Source organism: Schistocerca piceifrons, chromosome 4, assembly GCF_021461385.2.
Source record: "Schistocerca piceifrons isolate TAMUIC-IGC-003096 chromosome 4, iqSchPice1.1, whole genome shotgun sequence".
NCBI classification, from domain to species: domain Eukaryota; kingdom Metazoa; phylum Arthropoda; class Insecta; order Orthoptera; family Acrididae; genus Schistocerca; species Schistocerca piceifrons.
In genome coordinates this window covers 147674362-147695668 of record NC_060141.1, presented here as the reverse complement: position 1 = coordinate 147695668, position 21307 = coordinate 147674362, and the positions used below count along the sequence as shown (strand labels likewise).

Below are 21307 nucleotides of genomic sequence, written 5' to 3'. Positions count from 1 at the left end.
GTGGTGTTGTCATTGTGTGTGTTTGTAAGTTTTCAGCTTGTGAGTTCATTTGTATTCTGGGAATGTTGTGTTTGTTTTGTATTTGTGTTTTTATTTTTTGTTTGAGCCTGTGTACCACATCTGTGTCATACCCGTTGTTCCTAGCTATTTGTATGATTGTACTCATTTCTTGTTCATAGTTTCTCTTGCTGAGTGGGATTCTGTTTAATCTATGTAACATGTGTCTTAGTACTGCAAGTTTTTGGCTGTGGGTGTGGTTGGATGTGGAATGTATTATTGTGTCTGTGGCTGTTGGATTTCTAAAGATGTTAAATGTATGTTTGCCATTTTCTTTTTTAATTGTAATGTCAAGAAAATTTATTTGATTTTCTTTTTCTTTTTCAAGTGTGAATTTTATGTTCTGATGAGCTTTGTTTATTTCTGAATGGAGTTCATCTATTTTTTCACTTGGCTCATCTACCAGACAAATAATGTCGTCCACATATCTGTACCAATATATGATTTTGAAACTTTCATTTGTGGTTATCTTTTCAAATATCTGATTTTGTAGGTGACTGATGAAAATGTTTGCTAGTGTTCCTGATGTTGGGGATCTCATAGGCAGTCCATCAGTTTGTAGATAATGTTCTTTCTCAAACTGAAAGAAGTTTTGTTCAGTTGTCAGTCTGAGCATATCTGTTATTTCCTTTATTGCGTCTGTGGTGAGGTTGCTGTGGGATGAGAGATTTTGTTCTATGATTTCTATTGTTTCTGTGATAGTGATGGAGGTATACATATTTTCTATATCGAATGAAATCAGTGATGTTGTGTGTGGTTCCTGTGTGTTCTGTATGTTTTCTACTAGGTTTCCTGTGTTTATCACTGTTCTGTTGTTTTCTACTTTATAGTGTTTTGTAACTAACTTTTGGAGGTGTTTGGCTATGCGGTATGTTGGAGCTTTCTTGAAGTTGACAACAGCTCTCATCGGCATTCCGTCTTTATGTACTTTCGGTTGACTGCGGAGTGTTGGTGCTTGTGGGTTTTTCTGTGTTAAGTAGTATTTCTGTTTGTCTGTGAGTGTGTGTTCAATGTTTTTCAGTGTTCGTTTCACATTTGCCTGGAAATGCAACAGGAACGTAATGTGTAAGAAATTGTCCACGCAACATGTAAGTACAGTTCAAAACATTACTACTTAATAGGAAATACCAACCACCAGAACGTTTATAACCTATAGGTACAGTGACAAAAATTTAAATTAAATAGCTAACATATGTACATATTCCAGGCCACTGATGATGCCTTGCAGAAAATAAAGGCGAAACGCATATGGCACTAAAATTGTGTTTTATTCAGTTGCTGTCAGACGGTCCATAAGTAATAATTATCAATATACCAAAATTCTACAACTGATAGACGTTAGAGATATAGGTCTATAGTTCTGCACATCTGTTCGACGTCCCTTCTAGAAAACAGGGATGACCTGTGCCCTTTTCAAATCCTTTGGAACGCTACGCTCTTCTAGAGACCTACGGTACACCGCTGCAAGAAGGGGGGCAAGTTCCTTCGTGTCGCTGCCATGGAAGAAATAATCCGTATTGTATTGCATGCAGACACCTTGGTTGGTGAAACTGGCACCGCGAGTATTGCGCAGAACTTTCCACAGGCCTTCTGGTAAACATGTTGTTGTTTACTGCTATTGGAATGCGGCTGGTATTCTTATTTACTAGTGGTCTACATTGACCGGGACTGTTATGATGGCTGTTTACGCCTGCTGGTGCGGCAACCCATCAGTCCTAGGTGCAGTGTAGCTGACACCCTGGGATACCGCGGTTAGCAGCCTACAAAGTCTGTGAGCAGCAGGGGTATGTAATGGCAGCGTTCAGCAGAAGAGATGTGGCTTGCCGTAAATAAAGTGTCAAAAAAATGGTTCAAATGCCTCTGGACACTATGGGACTTAACTGCTGAGGTCATCAGTCCCCTAGAACTTAGAACTACTTAAACCTAACTAACCTAAGGACATCACACACATCCATGCCCGAGGCAGGATTCGAACCTGCGACCGTAGCGGTCGCGCGGTTCCAGATTGAAGCGTCTAGAATCGCTCGGCTACCCCGGTCGGCAAATCAAGTGTCAGCACGGCGAGAGGATGGTTGAACCCGTTTAAAGCCGTGCAGTATTAGGCACAAAACTTCATAACAGAGAAGAAATACCTGTCCGCCACTAAAATTACGAAACCTACTTCGGAAATATACACTGAGGAGCCATATAAACTGGTACACCTGCCCAATATCGTGAAGGGCCCCCGCGAGCACTCAGAAGTGCCACAACACGACGTGGCATGGACTCCACTAATGTCTGAAGTAGTGCTGGAGGGAACTGATACCACGAATCTTCCAGGGCTGTCCATAAATCCGCAAGAGTACGAATGGGGTGGAGATCTCTTCTGAACAGCACATTGCAATGCATCCCAGATATGCACAATAATGTTCATGTCTAGATAGTTTGGTAGGCAGCGGAAGTGTTTAAGTTCCAAAGAGTGTTTCTGGAGCCACTCTGTACCAATTCTGGACATGTGGGTTGTCGCATTGCGCTGCTGGAATTGCTCAAGTCCATCGGAATGCATAATGGACACTAACGGATGCAGGTGATCAGACAGGATGCTTACGTACGTGTCACCTGTCAGAGTCATAACTAGACGTATCAGGGGTCCCACATCACTCCAGTTGTTCACGCCCTATACTATTACAGATTATCCACCAGCCATAACAGTCCCCTGCTGACATGCACGTTCCATGGATTCGTGAGGCTGTATCCATAGCCGCACGCATCCATCCGCTCGATACAATTTGAAATGAAACTCGTCCGACCAGGCAACATGTTTCCAGTCACCAATAATCCAATGTCAGTGTTGATGGGCCCAGGTGAGGCGTAAAGCTTTGTGTCGTGCAGTCATCAAGGGTACACGAGAGGACCTTCGGCTCCGAAAGCCCATATCGATGGTGGTTCGTTGAATGGCTCACACGCTGGCACTTGTTGATGGCCCAGCACTGAATTCAGCAGTAATTTGCGGGAGGGTTGCACTTCTGTCATGTTGAACGATTCTCTTCAGTAGTCGTAGGTCCCGTTCTTGCAGGATCTTTATCCGGCCGCAGCGATGTTCGGGATTTGATGTTTTGCCTGATTCTTAATATTCACGGTACACTCGGGAAATGTTCATATAGGAAAATCCCCACTTCATCGCTACCTCGGAGATGCTGTGTCCCATCGCTCGTGCGTCGACTATAACACCACGTTCAAACTCACTTAAATCTTGATAAGCTGCCATTGTAGCAGCAGTAACCGATCTAACAACTGCGCCACACACTTGTCTTCTTATATAGGCGTTGCCGTCCGGAGCGCCCTGTTCTGCTATTTACATATATCTGTCTATGAATACGCATGTCTATACCAGTTTCCTTGGCGCTTCGGTGTATACGACCAGTGATACAGATTAAGTGCAGGAGCCATTCTAAAGTGCAGCTCTCAACATTTCTTGAACAATGTGAATATTTAAAATAAAATTGTTGTTAGTAATAAAAGAATAGTTCAGGATTTTAATGACTGTTTTACCCGTCATGATAAAATTAGATCTGTGGTGAAATATTAGAACTATGACTGAAATAACTAACTGTTAAGTTACAACGAAATGATTTTGATTAGCATAATTTGACACTGGAATAAATTTTTGAGAGACCATATTTTCTGTTCTTGAAATAGACTTGATAACATTTCGGATTTAAAACTCCCCACAGTCATTTCATAATATTGTACTGGTTGCATAAAATATTCATTATTATGTTATTTGCAGAACTTGCAATGTTACTTTCGTGCATGCTTAATAATAATGTAATTTGCATGAGTATAAGTGCGATCGCCTGTCTGTGGCTGTGTATTTGTTACGTAAAATTAGTGTTGAAAAGTCACTTTATAAACCATTGACCACACCTCCGTTAACCTTGTTGATATCTTTTTACTCCATTCTACTTTTTTAATTTCAATAATATACACATAGAGGTTCAGACGTCGCACTACGCGTGCTCGAAATTTTTTTGTGGTAACGCGACCTCGCGTTGACGTTTCACCTCAGGGCAATGGTCTTTACTAATAGTAGTGTTTAAATAGTAAAACGCGACGGCCGCGTTAGAAGTTTCGGAAGTGCGAGGCGAGTCTGTTACCCTCGCCCGGCTGCAGCGTGGAGCAACTGTGATGGAACTTTCCGAAGCAGCAAAGGAGTTGCAGGGCGCACCATTAACACTGACCGAACGGAGCTACCTGTGGGTAGCAGGTTGCGAGAGGAAATTCAGAGGCGGCCTATTACATTTATAGGGTACTGAAATTTTAATAGCAAGAGTATATGCATGTCTTATCATTGCTGTCCAAAACGAGGTAAATGGCGAAAACGCAGTGTTCTGGTGGTTTATCATATCCTACTATAGGATGAGTCAAAGAAGACTTTACCATTTTGGGTTGGGTTGGGTCATTTGAGGGAAGAGACCGAACAGCGAGGTCATCGGTCTCATCGGATTAGGGAAAGATGGGAAAGGCAGTGCCCTTTCAAAAGAACCATCCCGGCATTTTCCTGGAGCGATTTAAGGAAATCATGGAAAACCTAACTCAGGATGGCCGGACGCGGGATTGAACCGTTGTCCTCCTGAATACGAATCCAGTGTGCTAACTACTGCGCCACCTCGCTCGGCACCATTTTCGAATGGTACAGAAATTTATTCAGATAACTTCATTTTGTAGCAAACAACCTCAAGTTTGATTCACATAATGCATCAAAATGGCTCTCAGCACTATGGGACTTAACATCTGAGGTCATCAGTCCCCTAGAACTTAGAACTACTTAAACCTAAGGACATCACACACATCCATGCCCGAGGCAGGTTTCGAACCTGCGACCGTAACGGTCGCGCGGTTCCAGACTGAAGCGCTAGAACCGCTCGGCCACACCGGCCGGCTACATAATGCATCAGCACCCCATTCCATCACTAGGAGCGCCAACGCAGCACACGGTAAAAATGGCCACTTTCACTGGTGCGGATCGTGCTCGCTGTGTGTTTTGGGTTCAGCAATGAATCGATATTTCGTATCGGTGCATGGTGAACACACACAGCTGCAGAAACTGAGGCGGCTAAAATGCACATGCAGTCTCGAAACACGTTCCTGGCGGCCCCAAAATTAATGTGTTTCCTGCCCTTGGCAAATTGAAAGTGTACGGCCCTTTCCTCTTCATGGAGCAAACTGTCACTGGTATTGTGTATCTAGATATGTTTGAAAATGAACGAGATGGAATGGTTTACTACGAGCAAGACAGTGTACCACCTGATTTCCCTTGCCGGCCAGAGTGGCCGAGCGGTTAAAGGCGCTACAGTCTGGAACCGCACGACCGCTACGGTCGCAGGTTCGAATCCTGGCTCGGGCATGGATGTGTGTGATGTCCTTAGGTTAGTTAGGTTTAAGTAGTTCTAAGTTCTAGGGGACTTATGACCACAGCAGTTGAGTCCCATAGTGCTCAGAGCCATTTTTGAACCTGATTTCCCCACGGTAGAATCACAGACATAGTCACTTTGACTGTTCAGAAGTGTCACTAAACCCGCCCAAAGATGTAAACAACCATGTATGAGCAGCGTCTATTAGATGGAGGGGATCCTGCAGCCCATCAGTTCCAGTCATTACACCACTAAGGAGGTACAAGGCTCATGTTTCTGTAGTCAACCATGCCTAGGCGGTCAATACCGCTGTTCGGTCGGGCGTCCGCATTGTTACTTTCTGCCAGGAAGGGCTCTCAACAAGAGAAGTGTCCAGGCGTCTCGGAGTGAACCAAAGCGATATTGTTCGGACATGGAGAAGATACAGAGAGACAGAAACTGTCGATGACATGCCTCGCTCAGGCTGCCCATGGGCTACTACTGCAGTGGATGGCTGAATAATGCTTTTCGTGCAGCCACAGGACGTCGTGACGCCTCAAACTGTGCGCAATAGGCTGCATGATGCGCAGCTTCACTGCCGACGTCCATGGTGAGGTCCAGCCGCGATACCATGCAGCGCAGTGCAGATAGGCCCAACAACATGCCGAATGGACCGCTCAGGACTGGCATCACGTTCTCTTCACCGATGAGTGTCGTGTATGCCTTCAACCAGACAATCGCCAGAGACGTGTTTGGAAGCAACCCGGTCAAGCTGAACGCTGTAGACACACTGTCCAACAAGCGCAGCAAGGTGGAGCTCCCCTGCTGTTTTGAGGTGGCATTATGTGGGGCCGACGTACGCCGCAGGTGGTCATGGAAGGCGCCGTAACGGCTGTACGATACGTGACTGCCATCCAACGTCCGATAGTCCAACCATATCGGCAGCATATTGGTGAGGCATTCGTCTTCATGGACGACAATCCGCTCCCCACTTGTGCACATCTTGTGAATGACTTTCTTCAAGATAACGACATCGCTCGACTAGAGTGGCCAGCATGTTCTCCAGACTTGAACCCTATCGAACATGCTTGGGATAGATTGAAAAGAGCTGTTTATGGACGAGGTGACCCACCAACGACACTTGCCGTTGAGGAGTGGGATAATCTGGACCAACTGTGCCTTGATGAACTTGTGGACAGTATACCACGACGAATACAGGCCTGCATCAGTGCAAGAGGACGTGCTACTGGGTATTAGAAGCACCGGTTCGTAAAGCAATCTGGACCACCACCTGTGAAGGTCTCGGTAAATAGTGGTACAACATGCAATGTGTGGTTTTCATGAGCAATGAAAAGAGCGGAAATGATGTTTATGTTGATGGTTAAAAATGATTCAAATGGCTCTGAGCACTATGGGACTTAACATCTGAGGGCATCAGTCCCCTAGAACTTAGAACTACTTAAACCTAACTAACCTAAGGACATCACACACATCCATGCCCGAGGCAGGATTCGAGCCTGCGACCGTAGCAGTAGCGCGGTTCCAGACTGAAGCGCCTAGAACCGCTCGGTCGCTACGGCCGGCGTTTATGTTGATCTCTATTCCAATTTTCTATACAGGTTCAGGAACTCTCGGAACCGAGGTGATGCAAAAATTTTGTTTGTTTGTGTATATGCGCTTTGGAACGTTTGAAGAATATGTTCGACATAGTTCTACTTTATTAAACCACATTTTACGTATTACAAATTCGCACAAGAATTTTACTTACATGTCCTGTTCCACTATGATCAGACAGCTGTTCGTTTGAATTAAGGTTGGTGATGATCTAACTCAGTCTGAGTTTGTTTTACTTTTCTGTCTTACGTTCGTACAACTAGTTTTGAAATCAGCGACTATGTACTTTCATTTTGTGTTTGTCTTATTAGTTTTCAACATATTTAACTAAATGTTCCGTGGATGATTTAAGTTTAACCATTCCATATATGCAGGTGTGCCCATTCACTTCCACCGATGCCGTAGTGTTAAGTTTCCGGTTTCCACCACTGCGCAAAACGTATACCAGACGTCCCTTACTGGTTTTACAGTTAGGAGCAGTCTAATGGAATGCGTCGCTAAATTTGTTCTATCTAGAGAACTGAATATATGAGTGTAACATACATTGTAGTTTACTTTTTAATGCAAGCCATAGTAATCCGTATTCGATATAGAGACAGTAGGCATAAGTCACTGCCCCCAAAGGCGGACAACTGTCGGTTCTATTTTACACCAACTCGAACGGTGATAAATATCTGAAAGCCACTGCCTTACCTTTCTACTTGGTTACAACAAGACTAAGAACACCCTAGTCAGTTACTAGTACGAGAAGGGGGGAGAAAGTAGGAGCCGGTAGGAAAAAGTAATAGCACAATGAACCGCCAAAGAATCTGGTATAGGCATGCGTATTCAAATACAGAGAAGATACGTACACAAGCAGAATACGACGCTGCGGTCTGCAACGTCAATATAAGACCACAGGTGCCTGGCGCAGTTGTTAGATCGGTTACGGTTGCTGCAATGGCAGGTTATCAAGATTTAAGTGAGTTTGAACATGGTGTTACAGTCGGCGTCGGCACACGAGAGATGGGACACAGGATCCCAGAAGTAGCGGTGACATGGGGATTTTCCCACACGACCATTTCACGAGTGTACGGTGAATAATTCGCAGTCGAGCAGCCGAGCCGAGCGGACCGCTGCTCTCTGGACCTGGCGTAGCTGCCCGCTGGTAGCTGTTCGGAGTGGTCTGTAACAAGTTGCAGCAGGCTTAGCTGCCGGTGACGCTCTTCTGAGCGCCGAGAACCAGCGCAAGCCGCTTAACGCTTTCGAGCGCTAAGCGGCAAGAGCTTCGGCTCAACTCTCCGCAACCTCGGTTGCAAACCCCCCCAGAGGACTATCCCGTTCTTTGGTAGGGTTTTTTTCTGTGTCAGCGGCCCTTTCACGTCGGGTAACCCCGCGCACTGTACCCGCGTTCTCTTGCGCCGCGCTTGCACTTTACGCAGATAGGTACACAATATACTGCACTCTCGCCGAAAAAGCAAAAGTTGTCGTTTCGAAAAGAGCAATACTGTCGTACACCCTTCCCTTGAACCTATCCAAATAAAACGTCCCTATGCAGGAAAGATGTCCGATGCTTCCTGCATATACCCTCCAATAACCCGCAGCAAAGCTCCAGCACAAGAGGCGGGAATGCCGGCTGTTCCCGCCAGCATCTCTGTCCCACTCTCTGCGTTCCAAGAGAGCTGCTAATGGGAAGGGGGGGGGGGGGGGTTGAACATACATGAACACACACACACAAGCGCCTGTCGCAAACACGGGAGATGTGCCCTCGCTCTCACCTCTGGCGGCTCAGGCACCGACCGAATCGGAGCTAGAGCCGACAGAAGACACCAACAACTCCGAATACGGACCGTGGCAGCAGGTCGGTCTACGACGAAAACCGCTCCAAAACACACAAACAAGTGAGTCCACAAACTCGAGGCAACCGCCGAGTGCTGTTGCCAACTCCAACTAAATCGCTGAATAATAACACCAGCAACACAGGGAACAATACGAACAAACGCGAGACTGCAGCACATACAAAACCACAAGCAGCTACGCAGATTCGGAACAAGTCCTCGAATGGCTTCGCACCTGTCATTATACACAACTACAGAGACCTTAGTGTCCTAAACAAAGAATTTAATAAGAAACACAACCCCACAACGTTCTACTCCAAACTCACTGGGAACCACGCCGCACTGTATGTGTCGAACAAATCAGACGACACGAATCTGCTGGACTTCCTTAAAGAAAGAAAGGTAGAACAGTCCTGGAAGAAACACAGAAGTACGTGATCGAGGGGATAGTTTCACGAACCCCGATCGAGACAGTACAGAGGAACTCATCGCCCTCGGATGGGAGTGCTTTCGTGTAATCCCAATGACAGATTTCGGCACAGTGAGATCACACGGCCAAGTCCCGCGACCTTCAAATGGGCGTAAATGTAGGAATCTACAACACGCTGCGCAGCCCTCAACAATGCCACAACTGCCAGCGCTTCGCGCACTCGCGTATCCGATGCGGTCTCGCTGGGGTGTATAGCGTACAAAGAAGCCCTCAGGCGCAAAATAGCAAAAAACACAAAAACTACCGCCATCACAGCTACGATACCGCCCCCGCGCCCAGTAAGGAGTGGAATATTCTTTGCTGAAGTGGTCGCTGGCAGCCCCAGCACCGCAGGGCGGTCAGAGGAACCTGAGGGCTCAGCACGCGCACAACAAATATCCCCAGCAACAGACACACAACCAATACACACAACACCCGGCACCACACCCGCACCAGATACACTACACAACATAAATAACAACAACACCCTACACCCTGAGATCACGGACTGCAGCACACCACAGACTACAGAAGACGCACTAACACAAGGACAACCACAACGCCAGAGAAGGAAAAGGAGAAACAACAGGAACAGGAGAGACACGACCACACCACAACAATCACACAGACAACAGGACAGAAATACACACGAACACAATTCGAACACTAACACAAGGATCCACGCAACACACCCACTCACCACAGAGACCACTCAGGCGCCCACAAGCGTCACTCAATCAGCTGACACGCAAGCCAGCACACACCAGACGCCAACACAAGTACCAGCGGCCGCCAACACAACCAACAACCCACAGGCCGACACATCCAACATTGCCGGCCGGTGTGGCCGGGCGGTGCTAGGCGCTTCAGACTGGAACCGCGCGACCGCTACGGTCGCAGGTTCGAATCCTGCCTCGGGCATGGGTGTGTGTGTTGTCCTTAGGTTAGTTACGTTTAAGTAGTTCTATGTTCTAGGGGACTGATGACCGCAGAAGTTAAGTCCCATAGTGCTCATAGCCATTCGAACCATCCAACATTACCTCAACACTCCGAAGGATAATGGAGACATTATTTCCCGGACTCACGACCAACGAAGTAGTCATGAAGATTATGGGGTGTGTCTCACAACTCTTCACGCAGTTCATGTCGGGCTCGCTCAACTGGACTAGCATGCAAACCATTATCACGTCACTATTTACACCAATACACGGATAATATGTCACACCAGCCACGAAACGCTGACGCCAACACAAACTCACAGATCCTGTTTTGGAATGCCAACGGGATCGCAAACAAAAGAGCCTAAATGGTTGCGTTCATGGAGCAAAAGGGTATCCTAATCGCCCTAGTGAATAAACACTGCTTACGCCTCACAAACAGCTAAACATCCAAGGCTATTGTGTTTATAGTACCGACCGAGCGGATGGCAGGAGGGGAGGCGGCACATCAATCATCATACACAAAGGCATAGAACACACGAACTTGGAGCTCCCTGCGCTTGAGAGACTAGAGGCCACGGTCGTCAGGGTCAAGCTCAACGGAGCCAACACCGCACTGGTGTCGCTGTACAATCCTCCTAGAAACACAGTAACACGCGATATCGCCACAGTTCTCAACAGAGCACCGCGGGTAATCGCTGCTGGAGATCTAAACGCGAGAGAACCCGACTGGAACTCACGAATACGTACCTCCAACGGCAGGAAGCTATACTAGGACGCACTGGGCCGAAACTACATTATACTTGGGCCGGACGTCCCCACGTTCGTTCCTACACAGGCCCGACATAGTCCAGACGTGCTAAACATAGCCCTCATCAAAGGCATCACATGCACACTCAATCTCATGCTTGAAAACGATCTGGACTCAGACCACATGCCTGTAATACTGCACATGGAAGAAACACTGCAGGACACAGAACCACGCAGGATACTGAACTACAAGCGCGCGAATTGGACACTGTTCAAGGAAACGGTTGATAGTCGTATTCCGCACACCCACAAAATTAACAACACGTAACAAATTGACGAGAATGTGGAGGCTCTTACTACTGCCGTCCAAGACGCAATGACTGACGCCATTCCACATACAACACCAAAACAACACTCGACGGCGCTGCCCCAGGAAAACCTGGGCCTTATCTCAATGAGGAACCGCCTTAGGAGATACTGGCACCGTACCAGGCTCCCGTTCTTTAAACTGCACGTCAACAGACTCCACGGTATAATACGGGATAAAATACAAACATTTCGAATCGAACAATGGGGACAGAAAATCGCAGGGCTAGATACCACACGCCCTGGAGTGTGGAAGCTAGCCAGATACTTCACCAGGGATAAACATTACATTCCCACTCTACAAAGACCAAACGGCCCAGCTTACTCCGCGACAGAGAAGGCAGAGCTTATGGCCACAACACTTGCAGCGTCTTTCATGCCGAATATGGCTCCTTCACATCCATAATTCACACTTGAAATGGACCAGGAGGTTACGTGACTTGTATCCCAGCCCACGCGCGACGAAATTAGACGCACTAGTACAAATGAAATGACATAGGTTATCAAGCATACCTAAGCTAGGAAAGCACGTGAGCCTGATGGCATTCAGAACCGTGTCCTGCAGGAGTTCACGGAGGGAGCCGCAGAATACCTGGCACACATAACGAATGCCATCCTAAAACACCAACACTTCCCTGACTTTTGGAAGGGACCAAGGTCCTGATGTTCAGGAAGCCAGGGAAAGGCCACTCCCTCCCACAGAATTACCGACCCATTAGTTTACTATACTGGCTTAGAAAGATTGTTGAGAAGGTAATACTAAAACGCATCACTAGGCACTGCATCGCCAATGACACCCTATGACAGGAGCAATTCGGCTTTAGGAATCACCACTCAACAAAACAATAGCTCCTCCGCATAGTCGAACATATAACACACGGCTGCAACATGAATAAAACCACAGGGGCCGTGTTCCTGGACATCGAAAAAGCTTTCGACCGTCTTTGACACAACGGCCTTATAGGCAAACTAAGCGAAGCTGGTTTCTCGGACGGACTCGTACGTCTCATATACTCATATTTCACGCAAAGATGTTTCAACACTAACGTGCAGGGCAAACAATCGACACAACACGGTATCGAAAGTGAAGTACCCCAGGGAAGCATCATGGGGCCCATCTTGTTCAGTCTGCACATTAACGACTTCCCAGCAACACAGAACACGACGTTAGCCATCTACGGGGATGACACAGCCATCCTTGCGCAAGATTGGAAACCGTCGAACATTAATTCACGAATACAAAAAATGGTTCAAATGGCTCTGAGCACTATGGGACTTAACTTCTGAGGTCATCAGTCCCCTAGACTTGGAACTACATAAACCTAACTAACCTAAGGACATCACACACATCCATGCCCGAGGCAGGATTCGAATCTGCGACTGTAGCGATCGAGCGGTTCCAGACTGAAGCGCCTAGAACCGCTCGGCCACAACGGCCGGCTTCACGAATACAGACGGCAGTCAGAATTGCCGAGCCTTGGTTTGAACGATGGCGTATTAAAGTAAACGTCGACAAGTGCGAAGCAGTTCTGTTCACACGCAGACCGAAACTACTGCGCAAACATCAACACTGTAGACAGATAACACTATATACAAGCCCATTATGTTTCCGAGGGAAAGTCAGATGTATAGCTGGACCGGAAACTTACATGTGAGGACCACATCGAATACGTTGCCAACAGAGCGCACGCGAGGCTCAAACAACTCTACCCAATGCTCAACAGGGAAAGCACACTGAATAAGAGGGTGTCGAGGTCCATATACACGACACTGATTCGATCTCTGATGACGTACGCAGCTCCCGCCTGGGGATATGCAGCTTCTACACGCCTGCGCCGCCTGCAGATCATACAGAACAAAGTGCTACGCATCATTAGCAACGCTCCACGCCACACACACACCGTGGATCTTCACAATGAATACCGCCTTGAAACCCTCAAGGAAGAATCCACAAAACACCCCACATGACTATACAGGAATTCGAGACACTCGAACAATCAAACTGCCTATTGGCTTCTGTCTCGGGATCTTCGGCAGACGTTCGTCTGATGATTTTACTGTTTCGCCAGCACGTGTGGCTGGCATTGTCAAAGACATATAGTCTGCAGCTGCGAGCTCGGCCCCAGTTCACCACCGGCAATAGAGGGTGAAGCTTTAACAATGCCAGCCACTCGTGCTGGCGAAACGTCAGTAAAATCATCAGACGAACGTCGGCCGAAGAACCCTAGACAGAAGTCAATAAGCGGTTTGTCAACAGGTGGCCACGAAAGCCTTAACAATTTTGTACTCGAACAATCCTTTCATCCTTACTCGGGCAAACTATGATCACAAACATAGGTGGGAGCATAAGCGGCCAGACACTGCTAGCTAGGGCATAACCACATATGGCAAGCTAACATACACCAACAAGCGACAAACGTCGGCAAGCCCCTGCATAGCAACAACGTTGACTGGATGTACCAGCTGCTTTTAAAACCGACCAACAGGCTACAGCAGGGAAACCGACGAACTCGCCCACTGACGCACAAACAAATCGCCACCATCACCTTACACTGTGCATCTGGTATTTGACCTATCGGACACAAAACGATGATGAACCTAACTGTTACAGGTATGCTGACGCTGACCGAGAGATCAACACCGGCACCCAAAGTCGAAGTTTGGTCATGGTGATTTCTCCTTCCTAAATCAATGAAGTTATTATCACGGGTAGTTTTAGTGTATTGAATACTATTATCTATGACGCTCAGATAACAATTTAAAAATGAAGGTGGCTAGCACATGTTAGTACGTAAATTAGTGAAATTAAATTTGATTAGGCGTTACCTTCAATTTTAAGAGGCAGTGATGCTATGGACGAGGAATAAAAAGAAACTACATATTCAGGAAGCGACTTACTACTGAGAAAATGTCAGATTCCGTGTCAAGACAAAAAAATAATAACCATTGTACCGCAGTGGCTTATTAAGGTTTGAAATCAATATAGCAGTCATACGAACAGACGTATCTAGAGGGAGTGTAGTAAAAATAGTACAGGAGAAGAAATATGATACATACGCTCGAGGGCCATACTGAAAGTCATGAACAACCGTTTGTTACAACAGCAAATTCCAACAATGTAATGAAAAGGCAACTTTAACATAATCTGCAGGCTTGACACCGTGTGTTGACGCATTCTACACTGCATATATACGTCACGAGTCATTGTAGGATGCACGAAGGTATATCACACTAATAGTATAGATTTTCTCTCCTAGTCCAGCTGCGTACTGAGCGGGGGGGTTGGGTTGTTTTCGGGAAGGAGACCAGACAGCGAGGTCATCGGTCTCATCCGATTAGGGAAGGACGGGGAAGGAAGTCGGCCGTGCCCTTTGAAAGGAACCATCCCGGCATTTGCCTGGAGCGATTTAGGGAAATCACGGAAAACCTAAATCAGGACGGCCGGACGCGGGATTGAACCGTCGTCCTCCCGAAGGCGAGTCCAGTGTTTAACCACTGCGCCACCTCGCTCGGTACTGAGCGGGGAAAAAAGACTGAGCACACACGTCTTTAGGTGCGCTAACCTCTTTCATCTTATTCTCATGGTCTCTGAACGAGATACACGATGGTGGTAGCATAATGATGCACTGTCCTCTTCGAATATACTTCCCGCAAACTTACACAACAGGATTTCGCGAGAACTATGTTGTTTTTCTACAAAAGATTCCCGTATAAGTTTCCCGAACATTTCAGTTACACACTTGTGTGATCTACACCGACCTGTTAGGATCTAGCATCGCAGCTCAAAATTCTTTCGACGTCATTTGTCATTCCTTGTAACGCCATAAATGTCTATGGCGTAACGACAGGCCACATTTACAAAATGACAGACATCAAGGTTTCTTTTGGACAGAGTGCAGTCGTCGAATACCTTGTGAAGGAGGAGATTCATTTCAGTGTTTATCGCGCATGTAGAGATGTGCTCGTTGGCCAACTGTACTGTTGGGAGACGGGTGACCACCTCCACTGTGGAAACTCGAGCATTCAAGTTAAGCTTTTCCGTAGATCACCTTCGAACTGCCTCCACGGTGCACAAGGGAAAGGTCGACGAGCTCATTAGGAAAGACATACGTGTTACTGTGAATGAAATTTTTTATAGTGAGAATATTGTAAGTCTGTTGCCCGCAGAACTGATCGTCGATCTATTCCCAATGGCAAAAAGACAATTAACAATGCGTTGTTGTAGTTCCTCGATAAACGTTATGACATACGTAAAAGTAAAAGTGGTATGACATGGTTGGCTGGGTAATCCCAAGCTCTGCCACTTAATTGGAAAGATTTTTCCTTTCCTTCGCGAAGTGTAAAAATTGATTTTTAAGGGTATCTGATAAATGTAAATGACTATAATGGAAACGTCTGTAGTGTAGTGTCACATTTGCGTTACATGATGGCTACTCCTCTCGAATAGTACCAAGGAGGTCGCCAAGCTTAAGTCGCCATCCAACGAACGGATCACCATCAGCAGCGTAATATGCCGTCGCTCCACGAGATACTGCGAAGAGGTTTGGGATTTAATCCAGGGCTGGCTGTCAAGTCTGGTGATCGGGAACTTTACGCCACCACCACTCCTCTGCTTGGCCGGAAAGGTAAATGGAAAGCTGCCAACAACGCGTGGCGTACCGAGACGGTTACCCATCCAACTACCGGCCATGCCCATAAGAATGGGAAAAACCGACCGGTTAAAACCGATACCGGTATTTTAGTTCCGATTAAATGGTATTTTTCGATATTCGTTTGATCTCAGCTGTAACAGGATTTTTTTCATTTTTTACCTACAACCAGTTAAAAAAATCAGTATATCAATTTGCTATTGCAGCAGTACTATAATGTTTTAAATAAAACGTTTCTTTTTTAAAATGGGCAATATTTATTTGTAAAGTTGTATTTGCTTTGGAATATAAAACTGTTGTAGAAAATAGGAAAAGCGATCAGTGTAGTTTTTATAACAACGCCGACAGTTAGCAACTAGCAACAAACGTGTAAGAATCGGTACAGCATTGCTGAGACAATACGTATGTACTGCCGGGTAGCGTCGCCTATTAGACGCTAGACTGCACATGCAGCGCGCAAAACTTCCCCGCACCTGGTCTATACGGTAGTTTCTCGTTGTCCTGAGATATCTGTTGCTTGCGGAATGGAATCATTCCTAGTTTTGAATTGTTTTAGTACATGAAGCAACAATAAAGCACAATACACTTGCTTCAAAAATTTAAAAACAAGGAGGAGGCACAAGAAATTTGCGACATCAGGAGAAAATATCCACAAGTTCCATGAAAGAGAAACCAACCTTGATCGATGTGCCTATAATTGTACTAACGTGCTATAAACATGGTATAATAACTGAAGCCTTAATTTTGTGACTTCTTCAGAGTGAAACACCGATACCATCAAAAATTGGTGATGCGCGAAGGTCATCAGCTTGTGACCTTTCCCTCTCGCCGTCGCCGCGCCCGTCTTCTTCACGTTCGCCGATAGTGCTGCAGAAACTAAGACCGATTTCTACCACAGCCTAAATCCCATACTGATTGAGAGTTCCTATTCCTTCACCTTCTTAGAATTTTTCCGTCTTTGGTCGAAGTCAACGTTTATTACTGGAAATAACGGCAGCAAAAAATCGAAAATCGGTTATTTCGGAAACCAATATTTTGAACGGTTTTAATAGTCAGGTTAAAATACAGACGGAAAAAATGGTTGTTTCAGCGATAGCGGCCATCCCTACGCGTCAGTCGTTGCTTATCTTCGCTGGTTTGACGAGAACAGTGTGTTCAACGAACCAAGGCCGTAGGCATAGCGACATATGTTTAAGAACATTTATTCAGTCATGTGAATCGCATAATAGGGACCACTTTCGATAACTTTTGCAAATTACTCATTTTCCCATAAGGTTTCGTTACTTTTGGAACACGCTGTATAAAACTTCCTGGCAGATTAAAACTGTGTGCCGGAGCGAGACTCGAACTCTGGACCTTTGCCTTTCGCGGGAAAGTGCTCTACCATCTGAGCTACCCAAGCACGACTCACGCCCCGTCCTCGCAGCTTTACTTCTGACAGTACCTCGTCTCCTACTTTCGAAGCCTTACAGAAGGTCTCCTGCGAACCTTGCAGAACTAGCACTCCTGAAAGAAAGGATACTGCGGAGACGTCTATGCTATAAACAAGCCGTTATATCATTTATATCGAGTGTTGGTCTTAAATTAAGTTTTGTTGTTGCACTGTTAATCAGCATGACTTCACAACAGCAGGTTCCAGACGTTTTTTCACGTGCATTTGTCACATCGCATACATCGCTTGCATTTTCCATTGTGTGAACAACATATGTGTGTTTTCGGTGTGTAGCGTTGCCAACCGAAAACACACGCATGTTGATCACAAAATGGAAAGTGCGATGTGACAAATGTAGGTGAAAGAGCAACAGAAATCAGCCAGTTGGAAAATGGAAACCAACCAATACATCTACAGGACCACTCACATGAGTTAACAGCACTGGAAATCGTAAGTAACACCGAGCGATGGGCAACAAACTGCCATTACTTAGTTGCATAGACGGTATATACCTCCACAAATCTAGAGCGACTAAGGGAAAGACGGAAAACAGAAAAAAATGACCACCAATTTTCGTAATTCTAGCTTCAAAATTGCCTTAGCAGCGATATGTTTTCAAAAAACCTTTTACCCTCTGACCCGCTGAGCGGTGGAATTTAGAAACACCCCTTCTTAACGACGCCTACAGTATGAGATAAACACCCTCACCGAATATCAAGTTTCTGTCCTTAGCCGCTTGCGCTGGGCGGTGACGAGTCAGTCAGTCAACACATTCCCTTTTACAAGTACATTTAGAGATAAATGGCCTTATCTTTTGACTACAGTGACTCAGAAGCTTAATTTGTTTATACCGTCAAGGAACCGTAGAACTTTGTATTTGATATAAATATCTCTAGCCGCTCCTGAGAGAAAGAGGTCTCAACAGACGGACAGACAGGCAGACACACCCTCAATCAGGGACCCGTTTTTACCGGCTGAGGTGCGGAACCCTAAAAACGACAGGAACATCTATCGAGTAAGATTCTGTGCACGGTTTGTCTGGACAATAGCAATGGTTTGCTGGAGATTTTTCAGTGACTGGCGTGCAACGCTCGCTGCTGCCACCCACGCTCACTCACCGGCGGTCCCCGGCAGCGGAGCTCGCAGTGTTGTCGCCATGCCGGCTGCAGACTGCAGACTGGCCGCTACGGTTAGCCCCCAAACCGACTGCGCCAGATGTGGCCTGCGGTGTCCGGTGTCACACGTCACCGTACCACTCAACTCACTGCACGATTACACAGCTGCACGTCTCCCTGTTCGCCCTACACGTCTTTAATCTTCTAACCACAAAACAATACAATTATACTTATATTGATATGGTGTCTATTCTTTCGGACACCAAGAAGAACTGCAGATGATAAACGGGTATTCGTTGGACAAATATACGAGGGGCGTTCAGAAAGTAAGCTCCGATCGGTCGCGAAATGGAAACGACTATGAAAATCCGATAAAGCTTTGCACAGATGTGTTGGGTAGTGTCTCTAGTATAACCCCAGTTAGCATCACGTCGCTCTTCTCATTTCTGAGCTCGCAGTGAGTGCGTAAAGATGTCTAGAAAATAGTGTCTGCCGCCAAGTACGAGGGCCTGGTGAGAAATTTCGCCTGAAGCTATGCAGCTAACATTACATAACTGTCGTGCTGTTTCGTCTTCACGCCAATTCTCAGCCGCATTCTGCAGGGGCAATGAAGATGCTCCTGCATCGTTTTCAAATGGAAATGTTAGATTACCCACAATACAGTCCGCAATTGTCTCCCCCTGAGTTTCATCTCTGGTCACATGAACCGCTGTCTTTGAAGACAACATTTTGACACAGACAACGAGGTGTAGGCCAGCGTGGAGAATTGGCGGAAAGCACTGGCGGCTGCCTTCTATGATGAGGCTATTGAAAAGTTGGTACAACGCTATGACAAAAGTCTAAGTCAGAACGGCGACTACGTAGAGAAGTAGCTGAAAGGTGTAGCTAATTGTTACAAGTAAAACATTTCTGATGTTCACTGTGGTTTCAATTTGGCAATCAATCGGAGCTTACTTTCTGAACAGGCCTCGTATTATACTAGAATTGACATATGATTACATTTTCACGCAATTTGGGTGCATAGATCCTGAGAAATCAAAACCCAGAAGAACCTCCTCTGGCCGTAATAACGGCCTTGATACGCCTGGGCAGTGAGTCAAACAGAGCTTGGATGACGTGTACAGGTACAGCTACCGATGCAGCTTCAACACAATACCACAGTTCATCAAGAGCAGTGACTGGCGTATTGTTCAGCCACCATTGACCAGACGTTTTCAACTGGTGAGAGATCTGGAGAATGTGCTGCCCAGGGCAGCAGTCGAACATTTTCTATATCCAGAAAGGACCGTACAGGACCTTCAACATGCAGTCGTGCATTATCCTGCTGAAATGTAGGGTTTCGCTGGGATCGAATGAAGGGTAGAGCCACGGGTCGTAACATCTGAAATGTAACGTCCACTGTTCAAAGTGCCGTCAATGCGAACAAGAGGTGACCCAGACGTGTAACCAATGGCATCCCATACCATCACGCCGGGTGATGCGTCAGTATGGCAATGACGAATACACGCTTCCAATGTATGTTCACCGCGGCGTCGCCAAACACGGATGCGACCATCATGATGCTGTAAACAGAACCTGGATTCATCCGAAAAAATGACGTTTTGCCATTCGTGCACCCGGGTTCGTCGTTGAGTACACCATCGCAGGCACTCCTGTCTGTGATGCAGCGTCAAGGGTAACCGCAGCCATGGTCTCTGAGCTGATAATCCATGCTGCTGCAGACGTCGTCGAACTGCTCGTGCAGATGGTTGTTTTCTTGCAAACGTCCCCATCTGATAACTCAGGGATCGAGACGTGGCTGCACGATCCGTTACAGCCATGCGGATAAGATGCCTGTCATCTCGACCGCTAGTGATACGAGGCCGTTGGGATCCAGCACGGCGTTCCGTATTACTCTCCTGAACACACCGATTCCATATTCTGCTAACAGTCACTGGATCTCGACCAACGCGAGCAGCAATGTCGCGATACGATAAACCGTATATTCTAGAATATTTCTTCTTTTACTTTGGTATCTGTAGTTTGCAAGGTGCGAAGATAGGTGAACTGAATCACTATTTCGATTTTCTCTGCATCTGCTTTAGTTTGCCGCGAGACAATTAAGAATTTTGTGTTACTGTTAATAATTTCTAGACCTATTCCATATAAGCTGTTGCACAATATTGTGGTGGATTTCTTGTTTACTTTCTCCTAAGATTACGATATTATCTGCAATTGCCAGTGTGTTCAAACTGTGCTCTTATTTTGTTGTAAGTTGCGATGATTTTATTTTGCTGACGATCTGCTCCGCAATGAGGTTCAAGAGAGATGGCAGCAAAACAGGTCATTGTTTGGTTGCGGAAGTCACGTGATAAATTTTGCGACAGACTGTTTTGTATTTTAACTCTAAGGTTTGAATTTTGACTGCACATTTCTACTAGCTGTATAAATTTGATGATGTGCTACGTTATTTTCATAGTCATCCAAAGATGGTTTCAGTTAATACTATCAGATGCTTCCTTAATGTCTATGAAAAGCATGTCCATATTCGAAGCACATTCAAATTTATTTTCAAATAGGACTCGTAAAATAAAAATATTGATCACTGTCTATTTATTTCTTCTAAAACCAGCATGTTCATCATCAATTGAGAGTGTTATGTTTATGAAGGGTGTAATGCGGCATCTAATAATTTCAGTTCCAAGCTGAAAGGCGTAATGTTATTGTATCATTAGTTTAATATGTCTTG

General features: G+C 46.0%; 1 protein-coding gene across 1 annotated transcript in view; it reads right to left on the bottom strand.

The window, feature by feature from the left end:
- Positions 1 to 18665, bottom strand: part of LOC124795686 (protein amnionless) — a 119947-nt gene extending 101282 nt beyond the window's left edge. The window contains exon 1 of the mRNA XM_047259766.1: positions 18583 to 18665. Within this exon, the coding sequence (XP_047115722.1) occupies positions 18583 to 18622 (40 nt within the window). The 5' untranslated portion in view covers positions 18623 to 18665. The remainder of the gene's footprint in view (positions 1 to 18582) is intronic.
- Positions 18666 to 21307: the final 2642 nt, after the last annotated feature.